The sequence below is a fragment of the Enhydra lutris genome, unplaced genomic scaffold (assembly GCF_002288905.1).
Source record: "Enhydra lutris kenyoni isolate GAN:26980312 unplaced genomic scaffold, ASM228890v2 scaffoldscaffold9, whole genome shotgun sequence".
Taxonomy (NCBI): Eukaryota; Metazoa; Chordata; class Mammalia; order Carnivora; family Mustelidae; genus Enhydra; species Enhydra lutris.
In genome coordinates this window covers 31,042,286-31,054,732 of record NW_019154093.1, presented here as the reverse complement: position 1 = coordinate 31,054,732, position 12,447 = coordinate 31,042,286, and the positions used below count along the sequence as shown (strand labels likewise).

The following is a 12,447-nucleotide window of genomic DNA, read 5'->3' as shown; positions in this document are numbered from 1 at the left end:
GAGATTTACAATTAGACAAACTCTTTTGATTGGTAAATTCACATTAAGGTTAAGGAAAGTTAATGAATTAAGTATGCATTTCCCAAATTGTATTTATTTGGAACAAATAATTGTAGTTATTTGGAACAGCAACCTGTTCCCAGAAATGGTTTTGCTCTAAAGCTATCCACCACTTCTTCAAGTGGCATTAATGGCTCTCAGTGCTGCATTCCCATGATACTCTGTATAAGCTAACATATATTCCTTATTATTTGTCACTGTACTTGTTAGTATGTCTTTTTGCTTCAGATGATCTTTCCTAAACATATTTGTTTATTATCACAAAATCTCATGCAACACATTTCACTCCCTTTCTCTATTATATCTCTATCTCTTTATGTTCTAACCTCTTTTCCATGTGCCCACTGAAAGACCAATAGATTAGGTGATCTGCAAAGGTCCAACCACAATGATATACTTCCAATGCCTGGAACAGTTTACCTGTTAAGTTTTTCTGAATTTTGTGACCTTGGTAACAATTTTGGTAATGGAAATTTAACAAAACAACAGATTAATAGTATGTTCAAAATAAATGTTCTCCTGTGCTTCTGACTTAGTGTTAAAAGGAAAATACTAAATGCTTCGGTTAAACTATAACTGATTGTCCTTTTTTTAAGGGAGAGAGAGTGTGCATGAACATGCACAAGTTGATGGGGAGGGGAAGAGAGAGAGGGAGAAAGAGAATCTTAAGCAGGCTCCACACCCAGCACAGATCCTCACACAAGGCTGGATCTCATAACCCTGAGATCATGACCGGAGTGGAAATCAGGAGTCCAGTGCTTAATTGAATGAGCTGCCAGGTGCCCCTGATTATACTTCTTGATTGCTCATTGAGAATTTTTTTTGAGAAAATAATAAGTCCTTTAAAATGCCTTATCTTGATAAATTAATAATTTAGTCAAATTGTTAAAAGAGTGTGGGTTCTGAAATCAGACTGTCATCTATGTCCAACAGTCAGCTCTAGCTCTCTGGCCTTGGACAAGATATTTAACCTCTGTGTACCTCAGTCTTTTCATCTGTAAGGTGGGGGATGGTACATACTTAATAGGGTTATGAGAATTAAAAGAAATGATACGTGTAAAGCACTTAGAACAGTGTCTGGCAAATAGGACGTACTCAAAATGTTATTATATCACATGTAAACAACTTTTGAACCTGTGTATGTGTGTGTAATCAGGCCTATCTGAAAACTTTTTATTTTATTTATTTGACAGATCACAAGTAGGCAGAGAGGCAGGCAGAGAGAGGGGGAGGCAGGCTTCCCGCCGAGCAGAGAGCCCGATGCGGGACTTGATCCCAGGACCCTGGGATCATGACCTGAGCTGAAGGCAGAGGCCTTAACCCACTGAGCCGCCCAGGCGCCCTGAAAAAATTTTTTTAAATAAATAGCTTTTTTGCAAAGTGAAAAGCTTTAACATAATGAATTTTAGTTTAAGTTATCAAGCAAAACTTCCTAAAATGAACTCTTTCCAAATTTCTGTGCTTAGAAATGCCTCCTCATGGCATGTAGTAGAGACCTTTTCCTTTGATGATTTAGGAATAAGGGCTTTTGGATGTAATAACTACAGTCAGGTAGTATACCATAGTGGTTTCGAGTATGATTCTGCAGAGAGGGAGGCTGACTTGGAATACTGGCTCTCCTGGTCAAATTATTTAGCTTTTCTGTACTTCCATTTTCATGTCTGTCAAGTGAAGGTAATACCTACTTTATAGGATTATATGAAGTTAAAGAAAAATTTTTAGAGCATAGAACACCATCTGGTATAAAGTAAATACTCATTATTTATTATTTACTTGTTGGTAATTAGAACTAATCAATGCATTTATGCCTATATTGTAATATTTTATTGCTGAATATTATCTAATCTCATGTTAAGGTGACATAAGTTGAGAAATTTTGCTAAAATTTAGGTTTTCTGCATTTCGGTCTCTTGAATCTTGGTAGATATAAGGAATTATGTCTTCTGTTTATCCTGTGTATGCCTTTTTAAAAAGTGTTTAATACAGAACCATATAAATATTTCTCTTTGTAAGAGAAATAAAGAATCCAAGTAAATAAAAATATATAAATAATTCCCCTAATAAAGGGAAAGAAAAAAGAAGAAATAAAGAAGAAAAATAAAAAAACTTTTTACTTTTCATTTTCATCTTACCCTTACCACTGTCAAATGTTACAGAATTATAAAAGTGTATGTAGAACTAGTGAAGAAACTTGGATTTTCTTCTTTTTTAAAGGAAAATTTAGTGTTGTGATCATTGGTCATGAAGGGCATATTTCGAAACTTCTCTTAACTAAATTACTGTAGGCTTTTCTGGCTTAAAGCTATCAACCCTGATGTTTTATCTACCTTCTAGTTGGTGGGAAGTTGAGATGGGCCAGCTTCTCTCTGTTGCTGTTGATGGGCAAGATCTATATTTGTTTTTTGTTTTTTGTTTTTTTTTTAAAGATTTTATTGATTTATTTGACAGAGATCACAAGCAGGCAGAGAGGCAGGCAGAGAGAGAGGAGGAAACAGGCTCCCTGCCGAGCAGAGAGCCCGATGCGGGGCTCGATCCCAGGACCCAGAGATCATGACCCGAGCCTAAGGCAGAGGCTTTAACCCACTGAGCCACCCAGGCGCCCCTATATTTGGTTTTAATTTGTATCCCTTATAGTACTGTATTTAGTAAAACGCCTTATGTGTTTGAGAAACTATATAAATATATTGAATGAAAAAGTCATAATATGGGAGTTTTCCGGGTGCAAAATTGCATATAATATATGCTCAACCTGTTTTGATATAGGAGGTTCTTTCTAGAGAAAGGAATTTGAAAAGTTTTTTGAATTTGCCCCTTCCAGTGCACGAAAGTAACTGGACACTAATACAAAGACAGGCTATGTGAAGGAAGTTCCTTCCATTTTGGTTACTGTATTAGAATCTTAACACTTTCTGCACAATTTATATAATTCCTTACATGTGACACTAGCAGATTAAAGGCAATGGTCACATATTCTTGGTTTATATTATATCATCTCTGGGTAGACATATCTGGATAGTTTTTTTCTTATATTAGTTTGACATGTTACCGAATATACTTAAAGTAAATAAATAGCCTATTCACGAACTGTAGGAGAGTACCAACATGGGGAGTATAATGAAAATAGTAATTTTTTTTTTTTTAAAGATTTTGTTTGGGGGCGCCTGGGTGGCTCAGTGGGTTAAAAGCCTCTGCCTTCAGCTCAGGTCGTGATCCCAGGGTCCTGGGATCGAGGCCCGCATCTTGCTCTCTGCTCGGCAGGGAGCTTGCTTCCCCTTCTCTCTCTCTGACTGCCTCTCTGCCTACTTGTGATCTCTCTCAGTCAAATAAACAAATGGGATCTTTTTAAAAAAAAAAGACTTTATTTATTTGATGGACAGAGATCACAAGTAGGCAGAGAGGCAGGCAGAGAGAGAGGAAGGGAAGCAGGTTCCCCGCTGAGCAGAGAGCCCGATGTGGGGCTCGATCCCAGGACCCTGGGACCATGACCTGAGCCGAAGGCAGAGGCTTTAATCCACTGAGCCACCCAAGGCCCCGAAAATAATAATTTTATAAGTGATTTTACATTTGCCTTTTAATACCTCCTGTCTGAGTACACATTGTCACAGGCAGAATCTAAGCCTTGCTTGAACTTGTGCCTACTTAAATAAAACCCTAATCAAACATAAACAGTAATGTTATGAAAGTTTAAAATTTTTTATGTCAAAGAAAATAAGAAACAAAAGTTGGGCCCTAATCTAAGGATTTCTAGTTTCTAGGAACTAATATACAAAACTTTTTAGCTTCATAGAATTTTAGGACATTTAAAAGTCTTATTTAAGTTAACCAAAGCAAAGTCCTTTTTCCTCCCCCAGGTTGTGTAATCTGGAGATGTGACTTCCAAATAAAACACAAGACATTGGGATCTTTTGAATATAGTATCCCTTTTAATTTCTCCTTTTAAAATGTGGTCGTTTGTTTTTGATTTAATGTTTGGTAGATAGATTCTAAAAGTAACTTCATGAGAGAAACCCATTTAAAGGTAGAAATATTTATATTAACTAAAGTGAAGAATAATACCAGATAAATACATTGGCTTCCCTATCCTCTCTTTGTCCAGAACAGGCCCTGTCCAGTGGAAATATAGTGTGAACTATATATGTGAAAAAAAAGTAAAAAGTAACAAGTGAAATTCATTTTAATAGTACATTATACTTAATCCAGGATATCAAAAATTATTTCAATATGTGATCAATATAAAAACATTAATTATGTATTTTATATTCTTTTTTTCATACTAAATCTTCCAAATCTGGTGTGTTTTTATACTTTCAGCACATCTCCATTAGAATAGGCACATATCAAATGCTTAGTAGTCTCATTAGACTATTAGTGGACAGTGCAGATCCAGAAGATCAGTAACCTTTGAAGAAATTATTTCATGTATCTTACTTTTTTCCTCATGTTCACTATTGATAAATATTAAATTTTTATGCTGAAAGTATTTATTGTGGAAACCCAGATACTTCTGAAACTTGTAAAAAATAAAAATCCTAGGGGCAACTGGGTGGCTCAGTCGGTTAAACTACCAGCTGTTGATTTCAGCTGGTGTTATGATCTCAGGGTTGTGGGATCCAGCCCCACAGGGAGCCCCATGTAGGGCTCTGCACTCATTGGGGAGTCTGCTTGAGATTTTCTCTCTGTCCCTTACCCCAGTCATTCTCATGCTCTCTTTTCTCTAAATAAATAAACAAACAAAATCTTAAAAAAAAAAAGAAAAAAAATCCCAACTCTCCACTATTATTAACATTTTGTGGTCTCTCATACCAGATCCCTTAGGTGAGTAGCTGTGGGTGATTTCTCATGTTGGATTATCCTTCAGAAGCATAGTGCCATTTTATATCCCTGCCTAGAGTAATTAGAATTCCTCTTTTCCCATGAATTTTTTTTTTTGAAAGATTTTGTTTATTTATTTGACAGAGATCACAAGCAGGCAGAGAGAGAGGAGGAAGCAGGCTTCCGGCTGAGCAGAGAGCCTGATGCGGGGCTCGATCCCAGGACCTGGGATCATGACCTGAGCCGAAGGCAGAGGCTTTAATCCACTGAGCCACCCAGGCACTCCTTTCCCCATGAATTTTTACCGATGCTTTGAGTGAGAAAAACAAAAAATATCAATAAATCCTTTTAGAAAAGGATTTATTTATTTATTGAGAGAGAGAGAGAGCGCGCGAGCGAGCATGCACATGTATGGGAGTAAGGGGAGGGGGTACAGGCAGATGGAGAGAGAGAAAATCTCAAGCAGACTCCCTGCTGAGCATGGGGCTTGACCTTATAACCTAGAGATCATGACCTGAGCCAAAATCAAGAGTCCGATGCTTACCCAGCTGAGCCACCCAGACGCCCCCTAAATATCGGTAAATCTAACAGGCAAATGCATCTAGTTTCTTTTCCTGGCCATCTGTTTTGCTCTCTTCATGAATTACCTAGGTATTATGTAAGTCCCTTCTGTCCAGACTCCTCCTCCCCTTTTTGTTTGTTTCTTTTTGACTAATTGTGGGAATTATTTACATGTTATAGATACTAACTCTTTATCTTGTATGTAACAAATACTGTTTTTCCAATTTGTCATTTGTCTTCCGCCTGTTTATGGTATCACCTGCTCTGCGGAGCCTTTAAAATTTGTCTTTTATAATTTTTGTGGCTCTTGCTCAGAAACGCCTTTTTCACATATAAAATATGGTGTCTTTAAAGCTTTTCTAGTAGTTTCATGGCTTTATTTGTATTATTTAAACCTTTGCCTAATCTGGAATTTATTTTGAGGAGGGGGTGAAATACGAATTCATCTTTTTTCCCTGAATGGCTAAGAGATAATGCTATCTCAACACTTCATCAGTCTACCCTGTCACTGCTGAGTTGTAGTTCTTCTGAAGTGTTACAAATGCAAGGTAAAGACTTACTAGTGGGAATTTATTAGTGGAGTTAGTATTCAAATGGAAAAGAATCTGGATTCAGTTTTATGCCTTTTACCTTCAGAAACAAGTTGAATTTAAAATGGTTTTATATTGGAAATCAAGCATAGCTTACAGATAATGTTTAATTATTTTCCATTTAACCTGGAATCCAAACTCTCATAAGTATTAAGTAACTAAATATTTGTATGCATTCTTATATTATTCATTCATTCATTCACTCATTCATTCATTCATACATTCATGCATTCATTCAGTATGAGGCACTGTTTTAGGCTTTGGGAATATAACAGTTAACTAGATAGATGAAGTCCTTGCCCTCCTCAATTTGGGCCCTATCTACCTACCTACCTACCTGCCTACCTATAAAGGAGATACATAAACAAGAAATAATATGAAAATGAACAAGATAATTTTGGATTGTTTTAAGCAAATTGTTTGAGTTGTGAATGAGGGGTTCCTGCGTGGCTCAGTGGATTAAGCCTCTGCGTTCAGCTCAGGTCACTGTCTCAGGGTCCTGGGATCAAGCCCTGCATAGAGCTTTCTGCTTAGCAGGGAGCTCGCTTCCCCCCCTCCCTCTGCCTGCCTCTCTGCCTACTTGTGATCTCTCTCTGTCAAATAAAATCTTTAAAAAATAATTGTGAATGAAGTAACAAAGGGATGTGATGGTGGGTGGACGTTAAGGTTTTTTTGAGACTTGAAAGATGTGAAGAGTCCAGTCATGTCCATGTCCACAAAACTTAGACAGCAGTAATGACAATGTAGAGGTTTTGAGGTGTGGGGACAGCATAGTGTGTTTTGCTTTTCTGTGTGTTCTGCAGGTCTGTTCTATGTACAGTTTTTTAATTGAAATGTATGGGCAGATTCTTCAGCCTCAGTTTCTCTTGTGGGCTCCAATGACATTCTGTCGTAGTACTTACCATACCACATTATAATTATTTGCTCATCCAGTTCTCCCTCCCGGCTAGTGAAGTCAAGAACTTTGTCATTTATCTCTATATTCTTAGTATCTAGCACTCTGCATATTCAGCAAACTTTTGTTACAATGAGGAATTACAAACATAATAAAGGGCAATCTGTTATCGTGTGCTTTGGATCCCGTTCTCTCCTACTATTTCAAGAATCTTTACTTTCTTGTTCTAATGTATGCAAACTGTGTCAGCTGGATTCTTTTCATTATCATTTAATCAAACTCAAAGCTGTCCAATTTTAAAAAGCTTACAAAATCCCTGTATTCTGTCTCCCAACTGTTGAACAATCTTTCTCTTCTTCACAGCTATACATTTCAGAATTTCACTTTTTTAATTTTCTTTAAAACTTCCTGTTCTTAAACCTACTTTTATGTGTTTTCAGCCCGATGTTATCAGTAACTTTCATGTTGCGAAGTCCAGTTGATCTTTTTCATTTCTTACCTCATTTGGCCCCTGATTGGTGTTTGGCATTTAACTGTTTAATTCTTCTTGTTCTTTTTTTTTTTTTTAAGTAGACGCCACACCAGGCGTGGAGCCCACCAGGGGGCATGAACTCATCACCCTGAGATGAAGAGCTGAGCTCAGCTCAAGTCCAGCCATAACCAGCTAAGCCTTCCAGGCATCCCTTAACTGTTTAATTCTTCTTACATTGTTTTTTTCTTGGCCTCCGTGTCACTGCACTCTTATGGTTTTCTCCTTCTCTCTGGGTTCCTTCTCAGTCTTCTTGACAGTCTCATCCCCTGCTGGATGGCCACAGTATCTTGGAGTTCCTTAAGACTCCATTCTTGGAATAGCACACATAAATAATTATGTGAGATTCTAATTCTCTCATAGTTTAGATCTTTCAGAATGATTCTCAGCATAAGAAAAATGATAGGTAGATGGAAGATAGAAAGGGTTAAATAAAAACCTTGGTGTCTTGAATTGGAGTTTGCAATATCAGTATGTACTCAGAATGCTTTTTAAAAGCGTTTCCCCTCAGGATGCTTGGGTGATGCAGTTACTTAAGCATTATCTGTCTTTTGGTTTTGGCTCAGTCGTGATCTCATGATTATGAGATTGAGCCCTACATTGGGCTCCATGCTCAGCACAGAGTCAGCTTAAGACTCTGCTCTTCCCCTCTTCAGTCTCTCTCTTTCTCTCTCTCTCTCAAATAAATACATCTTTTTTTAAAAACTCCAAACATTTTCCCCTCACTCTTTCTACTTAAGTGACCTAGGAACAGTGAGTAATGAGTGCCCAGATTATAGCTTGGAAAAATATTTCTCATTCAGAGAACCAAAGCTCCTTAGAGAAAGGGCTGATTCTGGGTCCTGGGAGAAACCTTGAAACATCTTGCTATATAGCAGATAGCAAGAAGTCATCAAAGAGTATATGAATCCTTGAATGACAAGGATTTACAAGCCAGTTTGAATTGCCTTTTCATTTGCCAAAGATGGGACAATTTGAACATCAGTGAAGATAATAACTGCAGTGTATTAAAACTCATTAATGTGTTTGGTCCATGAGTTTATAGATGATGCTAAAGATAAGAACTAGTTTCTCTTAGAAGATTTTAATCCACCAACTGCTTATTTTGAAAACTGGAAAATAATGGAAAAGAAAGCATTTATTCCTGTGTCTCATACAATGGCCCACTGTCTAAGCAAATAATAGATGAGGAAAAGTACTCTTCATAGAGATAATCCAGCTGTTAAATAAAGGACGACTGACTGATGGAATTATTATCTTTTGGCAACCCTTAATGGGGCTAATAGATTTAAGCATTGATCACCATCTGCTAACTGCTCAAAAAGAGGAACAACCAGACATTTTCCTTCTGATAGAAGGACACAGTACCATTTATGAAATGATCTTGCCAAAAGACTCTCAAACCTAAATATGACCAAAGCTCTAGATCCAGCTCTAAATTTATAGAAAACATAGAGGAATGTGTTAAATGTCACTACAGGGATGCAATCAGTAAATTGTAGCCTCTAGAAAAATTACACAAAAATAGCCCCATTTCTTCAATAAATATATTGCAAAGGTAGAAGATGAAAAGATTTCCCCACAACCAACCTAGTATCTCTTCTTCCCATAACTTCTGCATACCTCTCTCACAACACAACATTATTGTGAAGTGGTCTGTTTATGGGCATTTCTCTCATTAGACTATATGTTCCTCAAGACCAAGGAATGGCCTCTTAATCTTCCTTTATTTCCCTTGCATGTAACATGGTACCTAATGTTTGGTGTGTGGAGTCAATAAATATTTCATGTGCAAATTTTATTTGATGACTTCAGTGGTTAGTCGGTCATAGCCTTCTTTGCTCCTTAGTTCTTTTGGTTAGGAAACTGACGAGTTATAACATTTCCATATTTGCCTTTTTCATTTTTGACTGTTTGGACTAGAACTGACTCTTCTCCATGTCTTTAGTGATTTTTAGATTGTATGCTTATTGTTATACATCTCTGTCCTCCCCCCATAGAAATTTTACTTTATTGTTTTATCTAATTATAAAAGTCATGTGTTCTCACTGTAAAAAATTTCAAACAAAATGGAAAAGTGTAAAAAAGGAACTAGAGCCTTCACTGTTAACCAAGAATATCCTTTTACCCCTTTCTTTCTTTCCTTTTTTTAAAAAAAGATTTTTTGTGTATCCACTATAGGTTTTTGCTTTGTGGTTACCTTGAGGCTTGCACATAACAACTTGTATCTATAACAATGTATTTTAAGTCAGTAACAAGTTTGATAGAGTTTTAAGGTTCTTCCTTTTAATCCCATCCCTCATGTTTTATGTTTTTGATGTTGTGTTTTACATCTTTTTATCTTGTGTATTCCTTAACTATTATCTTTTTACTACTTTTGTCTTTTAACCTTCATACTAGCTTTATAACTGATTAATCTGCTACTTTTACTATATATTTATCTTTCCAGTAAAATTTATTCTTTCATGTTTTCTTGTTACAAATTAGCACTTTTTTTTTTTTTTTTTTTTAATTCCAGCTTAAAGAACTCCCTTTAATAGTTCTTGTTAGGCTAGTTTAGTGATGATAAGCTGCTTTACCTTTTGCCTGTCTGGAAAATTCTGTCTCTACTTTACTTCTGAATGATAACTTTCTTGGGGACAGTGTCCTTAAATAAAAGTTTTTTGTTTTTTGTTTTTAAGATTTTACTTATTTATTTGACAGAGAAAGATCACATGTAGGCAGAGAGGCAGGCAAGGCCGGGGGGCGGGGCGGGGAAGCAGGCTCCCTGCTGAGCAGAGAGCCTGATGCGGGGCTTGATCCCAGGACCCTGAGATCATGACCTGAGCAGAAGGCAGAGGCTTAACCCACTGAGCCACCCAGGCGCCCCGAAAGTTTTTTCTTTCAGCACTTTGAAAATATCTTGCCACTAGTTTCTGACCTGCAAATTTTTTGCTGAATGATCTGCTGACAGTCTTATTGGGATTCCCTGTGTGTGTAACAAGTTGTTTTTCTCTTCCCGCTTTTAGGATTCTCTCCTTTTTTAACTGTTAAATTTTAGTTATGATGTGGCTTGGTGTGAGTCTTTTTGTGTTCATATTTTTTGGAACTGTCTGGGCTTCCTGAATCTGGATGTCTGTTTCCTTCCCAAGGTTAGGGAAATTTTCAGCTATTATTTCTTCACAATTTTCCATAGGTAGCATATGCCACTAAACATCCTGCTGTGGAACCTGCTATTTTTCTTCTTCTAACATGCTGGGTATCTCTATATCAGTAACATTGCTGCACATTGTCATTTTGCAGACTCCATAGTATTTCTTCTTATTAATATATTAAATTAATTAACTGGAACTGTGCTGGTGAACATTATATTTCTTCACAATTATTTGTAATTATTCTCTACTACAAAAAAATGTTATAGTGAATTTTTTGAACACATCCATTTATAAATGTGTGTAGTTATCTCCTTAGACTAGAGGCATGTTTCTTAGGTCAAAGGTTGTGTTTATGTAGAATTTCTGTATTGCCCTACCATGTTCCAGAAAATTTTGACCTCTGTTTTCATTGCTTCATCAGTTGCTTAGCAGGGCTTTATTATACTTGAAGTCTTGCTCATCAGCTCTCAGCACTAGTCTTCACTAAGTAATTCTCATTCTGTATCTTTTCTTTTTTATCTTTTTAGCCCTCTCTTTTGGTGTCTTTTCTTGAATGATTTATCTTCTCTGTGGTGGCAGCAGGGACTATTAAAGTTGTGTGAGATGCAAGATCTTGAGCTGGACGTGAAGTAAAATAAATGCAGACTAATATGTGATTATCTTATAGCAACTACCAAATACTGTTACACCTAGCATATTGTCATATGTGTTTTTGAACATATACTGTGGAATGTTACACCTCTTAAATCCTTGATATTTATATAAAAGTTTCATCTGTAACTGTCATCAACTTTATATCTGCTTGGAGGAACTAACATAATACATTATTAACTTAAAAAAAAAGATTTATTTATTTTAGAGGAGAACAAGCATGTGTGGCAGAGGGGGAGGGGCAGAGGGGCAAAAAGAGAGAGAAAGAAAGAATCTCAAGCAGACTCCCCACTGAGTGTGGAGGTGGGGCTTTATCCCATGACCCTGACATCATGACCTGAGCCAAAAATCAAGAGTTGGCCACTTAACAGACTGAGCCACCCAGGCGCCCCTGCAATTAATTTCTTAATAATGGTTTAGTCCATAGTCATTTATTTCCCAGAATCCTCTTGTAGAATAAAGAACTTGGGTTTTTAAGACTGACCAACTTATATGCTGATTTCAGCTTTGCTGCTTAACCTCACTTAAGTTTTCTGGGCTTCAGTTCATCTGCAAAATTGGGGTATATTTGATGACTATTTTGAATGATTGGATGTGAAAATAGCTTAGGGGCTAGCAAAAAGTGTTTATCCCGTCTTTTCTTTTGTGGCATGCAGTTATTACATACCAGTTTTAGATATATATTCACTCATCATGTATACTATTGCCTTCACAGAAATCTTCTCTACATATACCCTCAGAGTCTCAATTTTGCCAATCGTCAAGGTTCTGCAAGAAATATTACAGTGAAAGTACAGTTCATGTATGGGGAGGATCCAAGCAATGCCATGCCGGTAAGAAATTTTCTTTACTTTTCCTGTTCTTCATATATGGTTCAAATAGACTTTTTTGTTGTTGTTGCTGTTGTATTACTTAGTTGGCAGTTCTAAACTGGAAATTAGTATGATCTTGTAAATCAAGTTTCTAACTGCATTACTTCCTGTAGAGATAATACAAATTTACTTGAAGTCTTTTTGAAGTTTTAATTTAAATTTCAGTTAGTTAATATACAGTGTAATACTAGTTTCAAGTGTATAATATAGTGATTCAACACATCCATATTGAAATCTTAATTATTGAGGACTTGGTATGTGCTAGTCACTCCCAGAGATACAAAGATGAATAAGATACATAACCTAGAGGATATAGAGAAACACATAAAATTCTAAAATAGTG

At 36.5% G+C, this 12,447-nt stretch overlaps 1 protein-coding gene across 4 annotated transcripts in view; it reads left to right on the top strand.

Annotated features, from left to right (window-relative positions):
* Positions 1 to 12,447, top strand: part of LOC111143676 (dedicator of cytokinesis 7) — a 224,750-nt gene that overhangs the window by 98,726 nt on the left and 113,577 nt on the right. For all 4 annotated transcript variants that reach the window (XM_022497507.1, XM_022497506.1, XM_022497505.1 and 1 more), the window contains exon 15: positions 11,948 to 12,065. In XM_022497507.1, the coding sequence (XP_022353215.1) occupies positions 11,948 to 12,065 (118 nt within the window). The remainder of the gene's footprint in view (positions 1 to 11,947; positions 12,066 to 12,447) is intronic.